At 60.8% G+C, this 20663-nt stretch overlaps 1 protein-coding gene across 1 annotated transcript in view; it reads left to right on the forward strand.

Annotated features, from left to right (window-relative positions):
• PRKAR1B (protein kinase cAMP-dependent type I regulatory subunit beta) overlaps positions 1–20663 on the forward strand; it is a 58007-nt gene that overhangs the window by 11001 nt on the left and 26343 nt on the right. Inside the window, exons 3-4 of the mRNA XM_040231804.1 lie at positions 15824–15885; positions 16555–16601. Of these exons, the coding sequence (XP_040087738.1) occupies positions 15824–15885; positions 16555–16601 (109 nt within the window). The remainder of the gene's footprint in view (positions 1–15823; positions 15886–16554; positions 16602–20663) is intronic.

The raw sequence follows: 20663 nt of genomic DNA on the forward strand, positions 1-20663 counted from the left end.
CCCCCCCCCCCCCCGCCCCCCCTGTGGCCGTCTCCCCCCCCCCCCCCCCCCCCCCGGCCCCCCGGCGGGGGCGGGGGGTGCAGAGCGGAGCGGCTGCAGGCTCCGTGCTAGTGTGGTCTCAAGGGCACAGGTGCTGGTGGGCAGGTGGGATACGGCCTCATGAGCTTGACTGGACCAGCCTGCTGGGTGTCCAGGGGGAGCTGTCAGGAGGCCGGTGCGGCCCTTCACCCCAAGCTCATTTTCTCCCCTCATCTGTCCGGAAGCACTGGAACTATCCCTTTCACTTTCCGGAGAGCTGGGCTCCTGGTGATGAAGGGCCCCTGAGCCAGACCTCAGGCCCCACCTTGCCTGTCCGGCGTGAGCCTGGGCTCCACCGGCCCGTCCTGTCCTTCCCCAGATGTGTGTCTGCCTGCAGATGGCCTGGTGCCCACCCGGGGTTGAGTCTGGAGCCTGGATTGGCGGCAGGACTTAGAGCTGCCTTGTCAGATCAGGGCTGTCTTGGACTCCAGAGCCGTCGTCTCAGTCCGGCTGAGCATCTCTGCGCCCTGGCCCATCACCCGCCTGCCCCCGCCCCGCCACCGTCGGCCCCTGTGGACCTGAGGCCAATTGTGCTGGGTGACGGCCGCCCAGGGCTGCTGGAGTTGGGCAGGGGCTCACGGGCCTGTGAACACACGTGTATGCGTCTGTGTGCAAACACGTGTCCTCCTTCTTGGGCAGATCCCTAACAGGATGTCTGGGCCCGGCTGCTGCACAGGCCCCTCTAGCTGTGGAGAGTGGGGCCCTCTCTGCTTCTGTTGTTGGGCTTCTCGCCTCGGGGGTTCCTCCCTTTGCAGAGCACGAGCTGTTGGCGCGTCAGCAGTCGTGGCCTGTGCGTTCAGCCCCGGCGCTTCTGGGGCTCCAGCGCACAGGCTCACGGGCTTGGCTGCGCCACAGTTTGCGGGATCTTCCTGGATCAGGGATGGAACCGGTGTCCCCTGTGTTGGCAGGCGGAGTCTTTGCCCCCGAGCCACCGGTGGGGGGGCCGCCAGGGAGCCCAGCAAGTCTCTAAAGTCCAGTTTGTCTTTTTTCTTTCAAGAATCTTGCTTCTGTTGTTTGCAGTCTAAGACTTGACCTAAAGCACGTTAACAAAGACTTACGTTTTCTTCTAAAAGGTTTGTCCTGTTAGCTCTCCCGTTGAGGTCTGTGACCCACTCTGAGTTATCGTGTGTGCCGTGAGGTCAGGGTCTGAGGCTGGGTGGTTATGTGGATGTCCGGGTGTTCAGCTCCACTCGCCAAAGAGACTCATGGACACGTCTTGGCGCCTCGTTGATAATCAACTGGCCATCAGGGTGAGGGTTCACTTCTGGGCTCCGGGTTCTGTCCCACGATCCGTGTGCCGTGGCGTCACACCAGCCCCACAGTCTTCCCGGGCGCGGCTCCACAGTGAGTCTGGAAATCAGGCCATGTAAATCCCTCACTTCGTTTTTCTTTCGCAGAATCGTCTGGGCTATTTTAGGTCCTTTGCGTTTCCATGTGAATTTTAGATAACTTTCTATTTTGAAAGCCCGCGTTTAATTTGTAGATCGGGTTGACAACAGAGCTGGCGTCGTCGGCATCGAGGCTTCTGCTGACAGACAGGAGTGTGTCTCCGTCTCGCCGGACCTGCACCTTCTCAGCAGGCCCTTGCAGTTCTCAGTGGATGAGTCTCGCGCTTCCCTTGGCAAATGGATCCTGCAGTGTTCAGCCTTTTCCATGCTCTTGTGAAGAAGACCGGGTCCCCAGCGGCATGGACTGGCTGTGGAGGCCCGGGGGCCTCCGGTGGGCAGTGGAGGCGGGTGGCAGGGCAGGGCTGGCCAGGAGGGGCCAGAGGTCCTGCCCCTGGACACCTCTGTGGCAGAGGGGTGCAGAGGGCTCTGGGCTTCAGGCTGGGGCTTGCCGGCCCTGAGCCCCGGGGGACAGCCTGTCGGTCACAGCTCGGCGTGCGCCCCCCCGGGAGCAGGACGAGAGCTCCAGACGGTCTCTGTTATGTGAGCCGTGTTCTCCAACCTCTGCTGGTGCCTCTGGGACTCGTTAGGGGAAGAGTTCCTTCACGGCTAAGCATACAAGGGGCTCTTTATCTGGGCGTAGGAGTGAAGTTTAAATGTAAGTGGGCCACGCGAAGGAACTCAGGGCTTTCTGGAGATAATCGCCCCAAGGCTTTTATCCTGTGTACGCCCCTGGGTGCTGCCCGCGATGCAGGGTCAGCGGATACACTGTCTCCAGTGACCTTCTCTTCTGGAGGGGCCAGCACGAGGCACGTGGGATGAAGGACAAGCTGCCGATTCACGTCTGAACGAGGACTGGTATCCAGAACGTGTAACGATCTCTGTCGATTCAACAACCCAGGAATCAAGTAGTCCAGTTGTCCAGTTAGAAACTGGACAGAGTCGAAGAGACGCTCGCCCACAGAGGACCCTGGGATGGAGAGCGAGCCCTGGGAGACGCCCAGCTCCTCGGGCAGCAGGGAAGTGCAGAGCAAACCCCAGGGGGCTGTTGGCCCACACCCATGGGGACGGTCAGAGTGAAACCCGCCGGTGCGGACGCGGAGGAGCTGGGCCCTCGTCCGTTGCTGCTGAGAATGGCAGCCATGACGGCCCGGAAGACACTCGAACAGGTTCTTAGAACACTGAACATGGACTGCCGCGTGGCCTGGCAGCTGCGGTCTTGGGCATTCATCCCAGAGAAGTGGAAAATCACGTTCACGTGGAAACCTGTACGTTAACTTGTCATAGCAGCTTTCTTTGTAAAAGCCCGACACTGGAAACAACCCAGGCACCCCTCAGCGGGCGAGTGGATAAATAAGCTTGGGCTCCGTGCCGTGGGAGAGCGGTCAGCTGCTCGCACACACGGCGGGCGGGCTGCGCCTCCAGGGAGCTTGCTGAGGAGCGAAGCCGGCCCTCGAGCTTCCATCCTGCGGGACACCGTTTAAGTGACGTTCTTGCGGTGGCAGAGTTACGGAAGGGGAGGGCCAGTTAGCGGCCCCCAGGGCTTAGTGGCTGGGTGAGGTTCTGGGGGTCTTCGTGGCGTCACCGCTGGCGCCCTGGGTGGCCTCCGAGATGCCCCTTCGGGGGAGGTGCTGACCACCACTCGGCTGTCCCCGTGGGCAGGGCCGTCCGCCTGGGGTCACTGTGCTCCAGCCGTCGGCGAGGGCGGGTGTCGGCTCAGCTCAGGGCCCTCTGCAGGTGGGGTGGAGGGGCCCCTGGGACAGGACCCCGGGCCGGGCCGGCCGCAGCCCCCCAGCCCCCTGGAGGGGCCTGGGCCTCGGTGAGTGTGGCGCCGCCCGTGGCTGGACGCGGTGCTCGGGGCTGGCGGGGCTGCGCCGCCTGCTGGGTCCAGTGCTGGCATCTCCGCGTCCGTTTGTCGCCTCGTTCTCAGGTGGCGGGATGAGGCCCAGCGGTCGGCCGGCCAGGCCCTCGGCTGGTCAGAGAGCCGCGAGGTGGACGCTCTGCCTGGCTCCCAGTCCCGTCCACGTCCCGCCTCGCCTTGTGTCCTCTATTTCTGCTCGTCCCTCTGTCTACCTGCTCCCGGGACCCCTGCGGCCATCACGGGGTCGGGGAGAGGCTGTTTCTCTGAAGCTGTTCGTAGGACGGGGTCCCAGGTGGGGGGTCCCAGCACTGCAGGGCGTGGCCTGCGGGGTCGGGGCTTGGGGGCGGCTGGGCTGGGAGAGGCTGTTTCTCTGAAGCTGTTCGTAGGGCGGGGTCCCGGGGGAGGGGCATCCCAGCGCCCCAGGGAGTGGCCCACGGGGTCGGGGCTCTAGGGGACAGCTGGGCCGGGAGATGGTGTTTCTCTGAAGCTATTCGTAGGGCAGGGTCCTGGGGGGGGTCCCAGCGCCCCAGGGGGCAGCCTGTGGGGTCGGGGGTCAGGTGGCAGCGGGGTCGGGTCCTCAGTGTGGCGGCCCCTCTCGGGTCCCTGTTCTCTGAGGGTATCGGGGCTCCTGGTTTGTCCACACACGTCTGGCCTAGGGCTTCTGTTGACTGTGGCCTCCATGGACCGTGGCCTCAGTGGTCTGTGGACCGCAGCTTCTGGACTGTCGCCTCCGTGGACCATGGCCCCTGTGGACCATCACCTCTGTGGACTGTCCCCTCCATGGACCGTTGCCTCTGTGACTGTTCTCTCTGTGGACCACCACCTCTGTGGTGGGTGTGAGAACATCAGGGAGGAGGAAGCCTTTGAAATGGAAGGCAGAGGCCAGAGGCTGGCTGCTCTGCACGCTCTGTGCTGATGGCCTTGGAGCCTGGCCAGGGCATGGGTGGAAATGGTGGGGGTTTGAGTGGGGTGACTCTGGTGTGGCCGCTCTCGGGGTGGGGAGAGGAGAGCCTTGGGGCCTGAGAGGGGCTAGGGTATCCTGTCCCTGCCCCGGGCCGCCTGCCTCGGGCTCCCTTCTCGCCTGCAGCCAGCCGGAGGCCACGGGGACTTGTGGACAAAGCCCATGTAGGAGGACGGGCCCCACAGTACCCAGGTGCAGACCCGTCCACTCAGGAAAGAGCAAATTCGGTTTCAGTGCAGCTTAGGGAGAACCACGGGCCATGGAGCCCAGCACACGACTTCTGGCCCCCGATGGTGGGAAATTCAGAACGTGGAGCCCAGCGTGTCTGCAGGTCCGTGGCTGTGACAGGGCTGGGGCGTGGGTGGCCAGCCCCCGGGCCGGGTCAGCAGCACGCCTCGAGCCCTGCCCCTCACGGACCCGCGTTTCTTCGGCTTTCCCTGAGCTGCTCCCCGTCCCTCCCCCAGGCCCCCGACTTGAATCCACGTGGGTGTTTCGTCCACTGCGATTTCTGTCTGACCGGCGCCCGAACAGCCGCTCCGTGGTTGCTGGACCGTCTTCATGCAGCTCCCGTGTCCTCTGCTGTGACTGCGTCGTTTCTCTCCTTTCCTTGCTTTGTGGTGCTTCGCGAGGTGGCCGGCTCGTCGCGTACATCTTCCTCTTGGTGGGAGGCTGTGTTTAGAGACCACGTTCTGGGGGGAGTCACTGCTTTGCTTTGTCCTTGTTGCTGGGCTTTTTCTGCAGATGGAACCAGGACTGTTTTTAAGATAAAATATTTCATGCGTTCGTATTGATTCTTCCAGTTTCAACTCAGGGCTACCGGGCGGCTTCCTTCCTTCCTTCCTTTCAAAGTAATGTGATTAATTTTGTCTTTATCTCTTTTCCCACATGCTGACTATCTCAGCTGTCCATGATGCCAGCGAAAGAATTCTTTGCTTCATTTCACCACAGCGGCACACACACATACACACTTGGCCTTCGAATAACAACCAGTGTGGTCAGCACTGAAGGTTTAATTCTGGCTCACTTTGCCCTGAGGCGTCTGCAGCTTGGGAGCTGGTGCTGTCAGTTGGGTACACATTTCACTTCCTTTTTTCGCTTTTCCTTTGGATTTGTAAGTGTTGTTTTTCAAGTCTCAGGCTTGCTTTTAGAACCACGTGAAATATTAACATAGTTCATGGTTTCAAAGTCGTCGCCACCCGCGCGGCATGTCCCAGAGCCTCACCTACCTCGCGTCCCTACCGGACACTCAGCTCCTTCCTGCGGCCTGGTGGGGCTCTTTGCACTTGGATTCGCCTGTGGCCGGAGCAGCAGGCGAGTGAGCGAGTCAGTCCACGGGCACAGGTTCATGCCCTCCCCCTTCCTCACACACACGCCTTTTCTGTCTGACGTGGGTCCTGGAGTTTGCGCCGCAGCTCTTTTTAGATGGTCTGGACAGCTCTGGGCCTTGGGCCGTCCCAGAGCTGGGTCAGTAGGTGGGGAGGGGTGGGGAGGGGGCGCGTAAATCTCACGTTGTCCACTTGATTGCAGCTCAGGCCCTTTCATGGAGGAGAAAGCCGCTGGCCAGGCCCGAGGCGGGTGGGCGTCAGGGTGGGGCTGAACGTGGCGCCAAGCCCAGTTCCGCGCCCCTGGTGGCCCTCAGGGTCCAGGTTGAGATCTGCCCAGGGCTGAGGCCTGTGGCTCCCAGGCCTGACGGGGCAGCCGTGGTGCCCCCGATGGCCCCGGTCCTCACTGCACCGCTGAGCGTGCCAAGGCGTGGCTGCTGGGCCGGGAGAGTCAGGCAAACCCACCCTGGCACTTTCATGGGAGAGCCGGCGTGACGCAGCCGTGCCCGGGGCCTTATCGCCTTGTGGGAGAAAACCAAGTGCAGGCAGACACGTGAGATCCTGGCAGGGAGGGGCTGGCGTGTCCTGAGCCTGACCTCTCGTGGACCGAGGTGGCTTCACCTGAGCATCCAGCCCTTGGACCCCAGGGCCACTGGGGGCCCGGGACTGTTGGCGGGGGTGGACACAGCGGCTGTGTCGGACTTGAGCCGGGGCGTGGAAACAGCCCTTCCGGGGGCTCTGAGTGGGGGACGGGGGGCAGCCATCAGCCTGGGCCTCGCCTGCTGGTGTCTCTGTGGGGCTGGCGCTGCCCGCGCTGGGACAGGGTCTCGAGCGGCACCCGGAGGGAGAGGAGAAAGGTGCCTCTGCTGCCTCGCCCGTTCACTCGGTGGCTTGTGATGGCGTCCTGGGCGGCGGGGTGCGTGCTGGCCGGGCCTCCGGCGGGTGCGGGCTGCTGCCCGGTGAGGCCGCTCCGGACCGCCACCCTGTGCCTGGCACGTGCGTCCCACGTGCTCTCTCCCACGAGTGGCTGTCACTCTGCGGTTGTCCCTGGGATCGTCTCCGTTGGTGACAGAGCCTCCTTGCCCTTTCTGTGCTGGGCCCTGGGACGTGTGTGGAAGGCACCCCAACGAACGGCAGGCCCGTGTTTCTGTGGCTGTTGGGCGTGGTGCTGTCTTGGGTGTCCACTGGAGCCGTGACCGGCTAGATTCTCTGCCCTCTCTGCCCTCCAGCCTCCCTTCCTGCAGGCTGCTCACCTACGGTTGCCAGCTTCACCCGCCCTGTTCCTGCCCCACCGCCCCCCGGCCAGCCTGGCTGGGGGCCTCCGCGGTGCCTGCTGCAGGCCTGCACCTGGCCCTTTGAGGCTGCCCCTGACTGGTTCAGCAGCCGTGGAAAGGACACGCGTCCCCTGCCCATGGGGCCTGAGGGGGTGTCCCGGAGCTGGCAGGCCGCCACGGCCTCCCCCACGCACGTCCTCAGAGCTGATCTGGAGGCTGCAATGCCCGGGCCTCCTGGGTCTCGTGATTGATCCCCAGGCTTGCTGTGTTAAATAAGCGAGATGCTGCTTATCCTGGAAAACATTTCCTGTCTTGGGAGGTGAGGAGGAAGGACGAGGGAAGCAGGACCCCGTATTCCATGCCTGACCTTGGATGTGGCCTGCGTGGGGTGGGCTCACAGGGACAGGGCTTCGTGGCTGTCAGAGTCCACGTGGGGTCTCGCTGGGGATGGGGCTTCGTGGCTGTCAGGGTCCATGCGGGGCCTCAGTGCACCGTGGTGACAGCGTCCTGGAGCCCACGCCGACCTGGGGTTCCCAGGGCGCGGTGTCTGTGCAGGCCGGCTGGGCCCTCAGGAGTCGGCCCAGGGGGGGTGGGACCCCAGGGAGGTGATGGGAGGAGCCGGGGTCCCTGGAAGTGGGTGCAGGGCTGCTAGGGAGAGGCGGCCGAGACCACAGAGCCCAGGGCACCACTGGAGTGCTCGGCGAGGATGCCCCACTGTGTGGTGAGGACTCTCAGCCACAGGGTGGCCATGCCTGCCTCTCTCCAGAAGGCGGGGAGGCTGCGTGACCCTGGCCTGGGCCTCAGATGGGCCCCAGCGCTCTCCTGTGTGTGCCTCCCCCTGGTCTGGGGGCTGCTGCCCGCCTTGGGCCCTGCTGGACGGCTGTTCGCTGCAGCTCTTCTGGAAAGAAATCCTCGAGGAAGGATCCAGACCCCACATGTCGTGACGCCCGACACGGCAGAGTGGGCTTTGTAGAGGTGGAGCCGCGCGCAGGGTTCCCCTGGGCCCAGGCCCTGGGTTCTGAGCTGCATGTGGGGCTCTCCGGGCCCCGGGTTCTGAGCTGTGCAGAGGTGGTGGTGTCTGCAGCCCCGCTCGGCTGCAGTGTGGGCGCAGGTCTGACAGGGCCTCCGCGTACTTTCCCTCTGTCAGAACCACGGCTGCCACGGGGGTTCTGGCAGTTGGCTCTGGGGCCGTGGGGGCCACAACCCTTGGACGGCCGTCGGTTGGGAGGTAGGGGCCCTCCTCGCTGTCTGTGCTGGGGGTGAGAGGGGAGGTGGACTTCTCCCTCTGGCGCTGACCGCAGCTGTTGGCTGGGCTGGGGAGGGGCCTGCGTGCGTTTATTTGGTTTTAAGTTTTGTTCATTAGTCTGGTAGCCCCTCATGCAGATCTGGGGCACGCTGTTGGGGGTTGCGTCTCAGTGTTCTATTTTTGTGGTGTGCTAACGTAAATGGTGTAGGATTTTTTTTTTTTTTTCCATTTTAAATACTGGAAAGTGATTGACTTTTGCATATTAATCCTGTACCCTACAGCCTTGCTATAACGACATTAATTCCAATAGGTTTTGTTCTGTTGTTGGTTCTTCAGGAAGTTTTTAGGTAGCCACGTCTTCAATGCGGGAGACCCGGGTTCGATCCCTGGGTCGGGAAGATTCCCTGGAGAAGGAAATGGCAACCCACTCCAGTATTCTTGCCTGGAGAATCCCATGGACGGAGAAGCCTAGTAGGTTACAGTCCACGGGGTCGCAGAGTCAGACACGACTGAGCGACTTCACCTTCCGCTCATGTCTCCTGCAAACAGCTTTATTTCATCCTTTCCAGTCTGTGCCTTTTTGTGTGTGTGCTGCACAACACAGCTCGCAGAATTTTAGTTCCCTGACCAGGGATTGGACCCAGGCCCCCGGCAGTGGAAGCCAGAGTCCTAACCACTGGACTACCAGGGACTTCCCTCCGGTCTCTATACCTTTTATTTCCTTTTCTTATCCTGTTATCTTATTGCATAGCTAGGGATTTTCCAGTATGACCTTAATGAAGAGCAGTGAGGGAAATACATTTGGCCTGAGTCCCCGCCCTAGGGGAAAGCATCCCGGTTTTCACCAGCAGGTGTGGTGTGGATTGTAGGGTCTCTGGAGCTCTTTGTTAAGTTGAGGGAGATCTCCATGTTCTTATTTTTCTGAGAGTATTTTTTTAAAACATGAATGGATGTTCAGTTTTGTCAAGCGCCCCTTAGGCGTCTCTTGGCGCGATTTTCCGCCTTTACCCCTGGTGTGCGATGCGTCATCTTTGATGTTTGGATACTGAGCCCACCTTGCATGCCTGGAGTGAAGCCCATGTATCCGTGGGGTATAAGTCTTTTAATCCAGGGTTGGGTTTGATTTGCCTGTGTGTTGCTGAGCATCTTTATATCCATGTTCATGAGACAACGTCTGTAATTTTGCTTTCTTGTAGCACCTTTGGCTTTGGTATGAGGGTAACTCCGGCCTCACAGCATGAGTTAGAGAGTGTTGCCCCTGCTTCTGCGTCTGGAAGAGATTGCAGAGAATTGGTGTAATTTCTAACTTAAAGATTTGGTGGAATTCGCTCGTGAGTCCGCCTGGGCCTGCTGCTTTCTGTCTGGATAGCTGAGTAGTTACTGATTCAGCTTCTTTCATAAGCTTTGTTATCTGTTTTTTTGGGTGTGTTTCGGCAGGCTGTATCTTTCACAGAACTGATCTCTTTCCTCCAAGCTGTCAGATTTGTGGACACAGTTGTTTGCAGCCTCCCTTTCTGATGCTTCTCAGTCCATGGGGTCTGTAGTGATGCCTTCTCTCTGGTCTGTGACGTTGGCTATCTGTGTATTCTCTCTGTCTCAGTTTCTCCTGCCCACCCCTTTTGGTTACCATGGCTAGGGGTCTATAGGTCTTTATTAATCTTTCCAGAGAACCGGCTTTGATTTCATTGATCTTCCCTATTAGTTTCCTGCTTTAAATTTGGCTCTAGTTTTTTCTCCCCCTGCTTTGGGGTTGCCGCGCTCTTTTTTCTGTGGACGGTTTCCTTCAGTCTTTCCCCTTTGCAGACGTGCACCTCCCATGCTGCATGCTCCCCGCCAGTTCTACTCTCGCTGCCTCCCACAGATTTTGCCAAGTTGCCTCTTCATTTTCATTTAGATACACTTTCAGTTTCTCCGAAACCTTCTTTTAACCGTGTGCCATTTAGCAGTGTGCTGCTTCGTCTCCGGGACTCAGGGACTGGAAGCTGCCTTTCTGTCGCTGATCTCTGGCTTAGCTCCGCGAGGTCTGAGGGAGGGTTGGGTGCGGTTCGCATGTGTTAATTTGTGCAGCGGGACTCACCTGGTCGTCCCGGGGCTCCGTGAATGTCCCCGTGGAGTCACGCATTCCTGGGCATCTCTGAAGTGCCCGGCATCGTGGCTGAGGAGGCAGCCACAGATATGGTGGCGCCGGTCCCCAGAGGTGGAGGCTCCCGGGGTTTTATAAACACCGTGCTCTCGGCGCTCCAGCCAGGAGCAGGAGCCCTGCCTCCACACCGTGAACAGCCACGCCTGAGTTATTGCTGCTCGGAGAGAATTATTTGGAAACTTGCAGTCAGTTTCGCCCAAACAGTGGAAAAGCCTAAACACAAGCCAGGCACCCTGTCAGGGCGCTGGCTCCAGTGGACAAAGAGAGCCCCCCATCCCCGGGGCGGCGACAGGCGGCAGAAAGCAGGGCGTCCCGCGGTGCTGGTCCGCAGGGCTCTGCCTGTGGGCCTGGCTCCTGGAGTGTGACTGACGCTGACGTGAGCCCAGGGAAGCCGCGGCTTCCAGGTCAGGTGTGTCCCTCCCGTTTCTGGCATCGTTTCAACGTCGGAAAAAACACTCTATGTCTCGAGTGCGCTTTCTGCGCCCACGGGGCCTTTTTCAGTTCTCGTTGCGCTGGCGCTTGTCCTGCACGCCCGGTGCGCGCCCGGGGCAGGAGCGCCTGTGCCCTGTTCTGCCCTGCTCCTGTGACCTCACCAGCGGGGGGCAGAAAGACACCTCCTGGCTCTGACACCCTCGTGCCTCGGAAAGTTGGACATTTTTCAGAATAAAGTGTTTGAAGAAATAAAGACACAGAAATGTTGGAACTGCTAATGCAGGTTTTCCGCTTAGGACTGGAGGTGCTCTCGTGGTCCCTGTCACAGTGCTTTTGCTCAAAGTCCCAAGAACTCCCCCTCCCCACCTTTACAGCATGCTGGAGGAAGGGCCTATTGCTGGGGTCCGGGGGACTCCCCTCCCCACGTTTAGAGAATGCTGGAGGAAGGGCTTATTGCCGGGGTCCGGGGTCCGTGGCGGGGTGCAGGGGCTCTCCCCACCCCACCTGCTGGGTCCGCCTTGGAAGGGGGCAGGTGCGACTCCATTCGCTGTGGGCGTCCCTCTGTGTGGGTGCACTCGGGTGGCCTCTGGCCTTGCTCGGAGAACTGGTCCGACCTGTTTGCTTCCGCAGGTTTCTTTGCCGGGGTGGGGGCGGGGGGTGTTTACCTGGCAGGCCACCCGCAGCAGCAGTTCGGCATCAGAAATGCCAGCCAATGAAAGGGACTAAGAGGCCATAACCAGATCACGAGACTGGCTGAGCTCCAGGGGCGGAGCGCATGGCTGGTGTCCTTCCTGGGACTGGGCCCCGTGTGCCCAGGGTCTGGAGCCAGCAGGAGTCGCCATGGTGGCTCCTGGTCGGGACGGACAGGGCCATCGCCCTCTTGGGTGCTCTCCTGCAGTGCCCGGGGCTGTGCCCGATGCCCCTGGGCTGTGCCCGATGCCCCGCGGGCTAGCTCCTTGGATGCTCAGCCCCCGGGTCCCTTCAGGCGAGTTCAGGGTGGCTGCAGGTCCCTCGGTTGCCATCGAGTGAGCGCTCGTCATAGGGACGACCCCCGCCTGGTGAAGGCGACACGTACAGCTGGCACCCCCTCTGCACAGGGAGCCCCTCGGGCAGGGGCTGCAAACAGAGGCTGGGCTCCGGGGCCCGGAGACAGGGCTCATGCAGACACAGCCTGTGCTCCCGCCAGGTGGGGAGGGGTCCTGGTTCTTGCTTCATGAGAACAAAGGTATTGCTAGATACTCCTTTTTTTTTCCATCCAAAGAAAAACAAAAATTATGATGTTTATAGACCTCTCAATTTTTAGACGTTGGGAGCTAACTTTGAAAATGGGGCATCATTGACCCATGAACAATCAATAGGGCACTCAGAAATTTTGGTGGTGACCTCCCTTCGCAAAGAGGCCCAGGTCTCAGAGGTTTTATGGATGAATTCTGTTAAAACTTCAGCAAACCATCCATCCTTTTACAAGTGGCTCCAGAAAATAGAGAATGAGAAAGCTGCCCCGCTCATTGTATGAATTTCAAATGAGTTTGGAGGGGTACACCCAACAGGCCGTAAACCCCAGATGGAGCAATCAGTGGATGTTGTTGGGAACATCAGCTGACCCTTGGGGATTACAAGCCAGACCCCCTTCCTGTGGACAGAAGGTCTGAATGTGTTCATGGAAATATCTGGCAGAGGACGCTCTGGACCCAACCTTGTGCCCCGGATTCACCTGCTGAAGTAATGCCTCCCTGGAGGCATTTGGGAGGTGGTGGGGTTTAGGTGAGGTGGGACCCCAACGATGGGATAAGAAAACACGAGGGGCTCCCCTGCGGGGGCTCAGGTTCAGTCCCTTGTCAGGAAACTAGACACCACGTCTTGCAACTAAAGATCCAAGTAAGGCCCAGCGCAGCAAGTAAATAAGAAGACACCAGAGAGCCTCTCTCCCTGCCATGTGAGGGCACAACGAGAAGCAGCCAGAGGCGCTCCTGAAAACACGGAAGAAACAGGACGGGCTCCGTGGCATGATGCCGCCTGGGGGTTCAAGGTGCACACACACCTCCGGGTTCCGTGTTGTAAGAGAGAACGTGCAAAGGAAAGGTGGTGGTGGCGGTCTAGTCGCTCAGTCGTGTCTGACTCTTGCCACACCATGGACTGTAGCCTGCCAGGCTCCTCCGTCCATGGGATTCTCCAGGCAAGAATACTGGGGTGGGCTGCCATTCCCTTCTCCAGGAGATCTTCCCGACCCAGGAATCGAACCCATGTCTGCTGCGTTGCAGGTAGTTTCTTTACCAACTGAACCCTCAGGGGAGCGCACAGCCAAAAGGAAGCCTCTCAAATCTCAGTACAAGCCCCAGAGCCCAGGCGGGAAGGGAGAAGGGGGAGGGCTCCTCAACAAGAGCGATCCCTGCTGCTGTGAGCTCAGGGCCGCTAACCTGCAGCTGGGCTTTAAGGCGCCGGAGGCTCCCAGCGGTGCTCACGTGACCATTGGAGGCAGCAGGGGCCACGGCGCTGCCCATGCTGGTCCGGGCCACCACAGAGCCCCTCTGCTGGGCCCTGGGGTTTGGGGCCACGTGGTCAAATCCTGTAGGCCAGCCGTCCTGAGAGCAGGTTTGAAGTCGGGTCACAGAGGCTGGAAGAGCTTGGCTGATATTTCACCCCAGGAGTGGGGGCTCTCCGACCATCAAAGAGAATGTTCCTCGTCTGCAGAGGTGGCCCTCCAGACAAGGCCTGGTTTCCGTGGCAATCTGCTTTCACCCCAGGGCTGCAGGGCCAAGCTCTGGCTTCTGCCAGGATGGGGACAACAGGTGGCAGGGAGCCCATCACGGCCCGGCAGCTGTCAGCGCAGTGTGGCCTCCTGGGGGTGGATGTTCCAGGAGCCGGGACCAGGCACGCCCAGCGCCCACCCCCCAGGCGGGGGCACCTCGGGGCTGAGGCCCACCCCCGCCCCAGCCAGCTCCTTCCCTCCTCGTCTCAGGATTGTTTTCCCAAGCGCCTTGCTCGGTGGCCTTGGCCACTGGCTAGACCATAGTGGCTTCGGATGTCTGGTTTCCAAGGTCAAAACAAGTAACTTACCAGCAGGATGTGCTCTAAACATTTACTTGCAAGTCAAGAATCAGCCTTATTTTAAAATGGTACTTGGGCAGTGGGGTTTAGATTTAAAATAAACAAAAGCCAAAATGTCTGTGCTGTTGGAATTAGCTGTGATGAACATTTAAACTACTTTTGGGCCGAGAATAACAAGCCCAAGGTGGAACGGCTCCGTTTGCATGAGTCTTTTTTTTCCCCCCGAAGTGTATCGAGTTGGGATGCATCAGTGCAGTTTATCTAATTGAGCGCTAATTGATTTATAATATGTGCTCCAGGCATGCAGCACAGTGGTCCGTGATTTTTAAGGGTGATATTCCGTTCAGAGTTACTACGGAATGCTGGCTGCATGCCCTGGGCTGTGCGTCCTTCTGGCCTTCTCACTGTTTACGCGGCCGTTTGTGCCTCTTCCTTCTCTCCCCCTGCGCTGCCCCCTCTCCCCACTGGCAGCCACCAGCGTTCTGTGCCTTCGAGTGAGCTGCTGTCTCGTCATATTCACTGGTGTGTTGTGTTTTCTGGGTTCCATATATAAGATTATATGGTATTTTTTTAAATCTGACTTGGCCTAAAGCCCTCCAAATACATCCATGGTGCTGCAAATGGCATTCTTTCATTCTTTGTTATGGCTGTGTAATATTCCAGGGTAGAAAAGACCCTGATGCTGGGAAAGACTGAAGGCAGGAGGAGAAGGGGACGACAGAGGATGAGATGGTTGGATGGCATCACTGATTCAATGGACATGAGTTTGAGCAAGCTCCGGGAGATGGTGAAGGACAGGGAGGCCTGGCGTGCTGCAGTCCATGGGGTTGCGAAGAGTTGGACACGACCGAGCAACTGGAGAACAAAAACAACAATAACACTCCGTCGTATAAACACACCACGTCTTCCTTATCCATTCCTCTGCTGATGGGTACTTGGGTTGCCTCCACGTCTCGGCTGTTGTAAACACTGCTTCTGTGAATGTTGGGGTGCACGTGTCTCTTTGAACCAGAATTCTCTCCAGTCCCGCTCTCAGGAGTGGGATTGCAGGATCATACGGCAGCTGTTTTTATTCTTTTTCGGGAACCTCCATACTGTTCTCATAGTGGCGGCACCGATTTGCATCCCCACCGACAGTGTCGGGGAGTGGGGCTCGGGCTGAGGTGTGTCTGCAGGCAGGAGTGGGACTCAGCCCAGCAGAGGAAGGCGTCTGTGCGGGTCGGTCTAGGGGCTCCCGCACCCCACCCTCCCTCACCTACTCCCCTCCCCCTCCTCCAGGGAGACAAAGAAGCATTTAAATAGACGAAAGCAACGGCTTTCAGACGTGTTTGTTTCCTGGGCCTGGGGAGCGGGCGGGCGCAGGTGGGCTGGGTCTCCGGCCCTGTGTTTGTTTCCTGGGGGCTCCTCCACTGACCTGTTTCCAAGACCCCTGAGAACCCTCTGCCCAAGGGGCCCAGCATCTTGCTTCTCTTCTGGGGAGACATGTGCCCGGGGGTGGGTGGCCTCCCCAGGGATGGTGGTTGGTGGTTAGGTTCCGGTGTCCGGACCCTGGCCTTTGCATCTGGTTGCTGTCCAGAGGAGATAAAGGCTCCTGGGCAGTTGTGGACGCTCCCCCGGCCCGCAGGGCGTCCCCGGCTCCCTGCACACGCATCCTGCTTGAGGGTCCATCTCACAGCAGACTTGGGAGATGAAACAGCCAGGCTGCCCAGTGGGGAGCCAGCCTCGAGCCTCTGTGCCCATCGAGCGAGCAGTTAAGAGAGTCTGGTTTCTTCCCGTTTCTGTGTCCAGCATCTCAGCTCCCTTAGATGGAAAGAGGTAGAAAAGGAGTCAGGACTGGTTGCCGTGTCCTCGTGGGAACGGCCCCCATCTGCTTTGTCTTCTGTGAGTGGAGTCTGTCCCAAATGATCCTGTCTTCGTAAATCCTCAGGCTGTGCAGGACAGGGGCCCTTGAGCCCAGGGCCAGCGGGTCCCTGGGATCTTCATCCCCTCCGAGCCGGGGAACAGGAGCCGCGTGGAGGGCAGGGCGGCCCCCAGCACCCCCACGGCCCCCACACGCCGTGCTTTCTTTTGCAGCGACATATTCGATGCTATGTTCCCCGTCACACACATCGCCGGGGAGACCGTCATACAGCAAGGTACGCCGCCAGCTCCTCCTCCCCGGGGCCGGAGCCCCCGCAAAGGGTTGGTTATTTACTTACGAATGTATTTATCACGAAACTCTTATTGTCTGTCCTCGAGACAGGTCACTATGACCCTGCATAACAGTCCACTTCACAAGTTAGTGTGTGCTAATATGCTCTGACAACCTCAGCGCTCAGTCATGTCTGATTCTTTACAACCCCACGGGCTGCAGCCCGCCGGGCTCCTCCGTCCATGGCATTATCCAGGCAAATACTGGAGTCTCCTCCAGGGGATCTTCCCGACCCAGAGATCGAGCTCGCGTCTCTCCTGCATTGGCAGGCAGATTCTTTTTACTGCTGAGCCATGGGGGACCTCGTGGTTAAAAATATTGAGGAGCTGTGTTGAGTCCTGGAGGCTCGACAGCTGTGGACTTCAGCTGGCAGTGGTGTCAGGAGAGGACGCTCTGCAGCCTGACTGCGGAAACCGTTTCCTGGCAAGTGTGAAGTAGGTCACTGCGTTCCGCACCTTCGTACGCACAGCTTCCACTTAACGATTTTTAAAGATGGGTGAGACTCGGCCTTGCTGGGCAGAGGTCTGGGAAGCAACGTCGTTAAGGTGTTTTGTTACCAGAAAGACGAAAGCCCGCCTCCTCGCATCACGTGTCTGTTTTCCTTCCCTTGCAGGGGACGAAGGGGACAACTTCTACGTGATCGACCAGGGAGAGGTGGACGTGAGTATCCCCAGCGTTCTCGGGACGGCAGCACCTGTCTGTGCCCACACTCAGGTCTAGAGAAGGTCGTTCTGGGTGGTATGTTTCCAGTTTCTCAGTCCAGAAGCAACAGAGTTCACGTAAAAGATGCTGCAGGCACATCCAAGCAGAGTGGGCAAGGGCAGCTGGTGTCAGCCCGGCCACGGCCCCTGCCGTCAGTGCCTGCTGAGCCAACCGTGGCCCCAGGGCCCCGATGGGGCAGCTCTGCTGCAGCCAGGAGCCCGCGACCCGGCAGGCTGGCGTGGCTCACGCGCTTTGGACGCCCAGGGGTCCCGTGGCTCTGGCTTTGCGGTGGAACCAGGCTGCTTCCGTCCCAGGATGTTGTGCCCTCCGATTGTGTTCGTGTCCTCTCTTTACTGCCCAGTCTCTGTTTGGAGAAACACCTCCTCCATCACCTGACCGCAGGCCGAGCCCCGACCTTCCCCGGGGCCCCGTGCGGCCTCCTCCGAGCGTGTGGCTCAGCCTGTGCTGCCGCCCGCCCTCCTGCGCCCCCTCCCGCCTCCCCGTCGCTCGGTGAGTGTGGCCCCCCCGCGGGCTGCCAGCCGTCCCTGAGGTTCTGCCTGTGGCCCTGATCCAGTCCAGGTTGTGCACCTGATCCTAGGGCGTCTATTTAAGGCTGCCTCCACACAGACTGCAGCCCCCTGCCCCCCAAACACAGGGTGAGTGTGTCCCGGGGTCCCGCAGAGTCGGGACGTGTCCTCGAGGCCCCTGCATTGGACTCAGGCCTGGGGCACCAGTGCTGGGGGAGGCAGCTCCGCACCCCCATCGAAGCCTCCGCAAGATGGAGCCCCCTGGCTCCCGCTGCCTGCCCATCCTTGGGGCGGCGGCCGGCCGGGCATCCCAGGTAGGGGGCACTTTCTCCCCACGTCCCCCAGCAGCGAGCTTGTGTCCACGTGGCTGCATCCCTCAGCTTCTGGAGCCGTAGGAGGTGACCGTGTGGGGCCCTCTGGGCGAGCTGCATGGGCTCGGGCTCGGGCCTGGAGCAGTCCTCGGGCGGGAGCCGTCCTGTCTCCCCCGAGAGAGGAAACTGAGGCGGGAGCCGGAGGGAGGGCCCCAGGGGAGGTGGTGGGGGAGGCCGCAGGCTGGGTGTTGGGGTCCCTGAGACGTGACCCTCGGCCTGCGTCCTCCACGCAGACCTGGGCCCGCATCCCTGAGCCGTGGTGTTTCTATGTCAGCCCAGGAGGTTATCACGGAGCCGTAGGCCCAGATGGGGCAAGGTGGAGACTGCAAGGCCATTCCTGCGTCGGCCTCAGCGGCTCCTCCAGCGGCCGGTGGGTGCGGGGTGGCTGGGAGCCTAAGGTGTGGGCCGTGGGGGCGGCCCTGTGCGGAGGACCAGAGGTGGTCCGTCAGGAACCCGGGGAGAGAGTTTCCAGACGCGTCCTAACCCTGGCTGTCGTCCCTGCTCTGGGTCTGAAAGTGCAGCTTCTCCCGGTCTGGAGCCGTGCTTCTGGCCCTGCCTTCGGGGGCGGGGAAGTGACCGCGGACCACAGACCGGCCGCGTGTGAGGGTCTCGGGGGGCTCTGAAGGGGTGTGGGGAGCAGAGGCTGGGACCACTGCACTGTGACCCTGAAGCCCCCAAGACACAGGCCCCCCCCGAGGCCCCACTCTGCCTTTAACAGGAGGGGTTGGGGGTGGCCATCCAGAGCCCCCTCTGCAGGCCGAACACTACCCCCCCCCCCCCCCCGACCAGCAGTGCCCTGGGGGCAGCGGCTGGCTGACCGGATGCCAGAAGCACCAGCTCGGTTTAAATTACGGTTTTCCAGGGAGATGCGGACAGTGCCGGCTGCAGCGTGTGTACCGCCGAGAGCTATAATCCTTCTTCCTAAGTATAAAAATATCTCCCAATTTGTTTTATTCATGGAACGTAGCATTTGCACTTGGAAGGGCGTCCACGGCCAGCTTCGTGGCTCAGGAGTGCTGTTCCTCCCCACCCGGCCGTCCGGGCACCTGGTGCTTTGGGGCCTCCTGGGGGGAGCCTGCCGTACCCGGGCTCTGCCCCGGCCCAGGGCCCCTCCCGCCTCAGCAGACGTCTGTGGGCTCGGCCGCATCCAGCCTCCAGGGGTGGGGGCTCGGGGGACAGGGCGCCCAGGCCGCCTGGCTCCGCGGGTCACGGCCGGTCAGTCTGCTCGCCTGGTGTTCTGGGTTTTTTTTTCAGTCGGTGAAGCACACACACCATGGAAGCCGCCGTCTTAACCTTTAGGGTCCAGTTTGGAGCCACGAGCACATTCACGCTGTTACCTGGCCCTCCCACCGCCATCTCCAGAACGTTCTCATCTTCCCAGACTGAGACTCTGTCCCTGTTAAAGTCTAACCCTGGGCTCTCCCCCAGCCCCTGCCCCCATCCCCTTGTTCCGTCATCACTGTGAGCCTGACGGCTCCAGGGGCCTCGCAGAAGCAGAACCACATGGCGTCTGCCCTGGGTTGGGCTCATCCCACTGAGCGTCGCCTCCTAAGGTTGGTCCACGTGCAGCAGGTGGCAGAGCTCCGGGCCTGTCCTCCGAGTCACGGAGAGGACCCCCGTCTTGTTCATCAGCGATCGTGCCCGCCGCGTGGCTGCCGCCGTGACCAGCGCTGCTGTGGACGACGGGCCGTGTGGGGACCTGGGCGTCCTGCTCTGGGTGCCATCTGCTGGCTGGTCACTTCCTAGGTGCAGGCGGCCGTGGCCCCCAACTGGCTGTGAAGCTCTCCCGCAGTGCCTCACCCACAGGGGGCGACTGGGGGCCCTTCACCCTCTCAGGTCTCTGTGGGGGTCCTCGAGACCCCATTGTGGCCAGAGGCCGCTCTGGAATTGGGGAACAGGTGACCCAGAGCGCCCCGTGGTGCTGGTGACGTGACAAGAGCTTGGGGACGGCGTCAGCCCTTATGCACGCCCCACACTGGGCCCCTGACAGGCCGCACGGTCACCCTGGAGCACGTGGCCCTCCAGATGGGACGGGCCCGATGGGGTCCTGCCTGTGGACCCCTGGGGAGTGTGAGGTTTGCAGGGGAGGGCCGAGAGCGTGGCAGGTCCACGGAGTGAACCGAGCTGGTGGCTGGTCACCGGGGAGAGGATGCTGACCCCACGTCATCACCCATGTGGCTCGGGCCCCGCAGATGGGGTCCAGCAGGGAGACTCGGAGGAGCTGATCTCAAGCGAAACGGGTCGGTCAGCCCCCGACCCCGCCAGGCTCTTGGACTAAAGAGGCCTGAGGCTCGTGACCCGGTTTACCCTGGAAGAGCGGCTGCAGGCCTGGGCTCACCTGCCCAGACACTCCCGCTCTTTGTGGCTGGAGCCCGGGACGCGGAGGAGCTGGGCCATTAACTTTTTCTCATCGCCTGTGGAAGCAAAAACAACAGCGGTTGGCACGCCCGGCTTGCTTCCCCGCCCGGGTGGCTCCGGGTTACGTGGGAAATACCTGCAGCAGGGGCGGGTCTGAGGTCGCAGGACACCACCCCCTCCAGTGAGTGGATCACTCAGTGACTGTCTGTCTCCACTCACCCGGTTGCTTCAGTGGATTTTCCAATTTCTGTGGCGTCACATGTTGAACTCAAGTGTCCTTGTGGGTAGGAGCAGGCGGGCAGGCAGCCTCGTGTGTTCTGGCTGTCTGGATCGGTGGGGCTGGGACCGTCTGAAGCCCCCCTAGTGAGGGTGGTTCTGCTTTGGGGGTGCCATCAAGCAGCCTGTGTCTTCAGTCACCACCTCCACCTCTGTCCAGAGCTGGAACAGGAGCTGGTCCTTGGCGGGTGGGCTTCCGCGTCCCCTGAGACGTCCTGGGCCGCGCCCCCGGGGCTCTGGGTTGATAGGTCATTGTTGGGGGGCAGGTTCCCAGGTGCTGCTGTGCACCGGGTCTGCAGACCACCTGCCAAGCATCCTGGTGAACGTCTGGGGCACCCCTCGCTGACCCTTGCTCCCCCCTTGGTGCCCCAAGCTGGGCTCCGGCTGTAGCAGGGGGTGCGTCCTGGCTGTGAGCTGGCCTCAGCCCTGCCAGAACCTTCAGTGTTCCCGAGAACACCTCTCCCTGCGTGGCCCCCCGTGCCCCCCCG

The sequence above is a fragment of the Oryx dammah genome, unplaced genomic scaffold, assembly GCF_014754425.2.
Source record: "Oryx dammah isolate SB20612 unplaced genomic scaffold, SCBI_Odam_1.1 HiC_scaffold_2, whole genome shotgun sequence".
Taxonomy (NCBI): Eukaryota; Metazoa; Chordata; class Mammalia; order Artiodactyla; family Bovidae; genus Oryx; species Oryx dammah.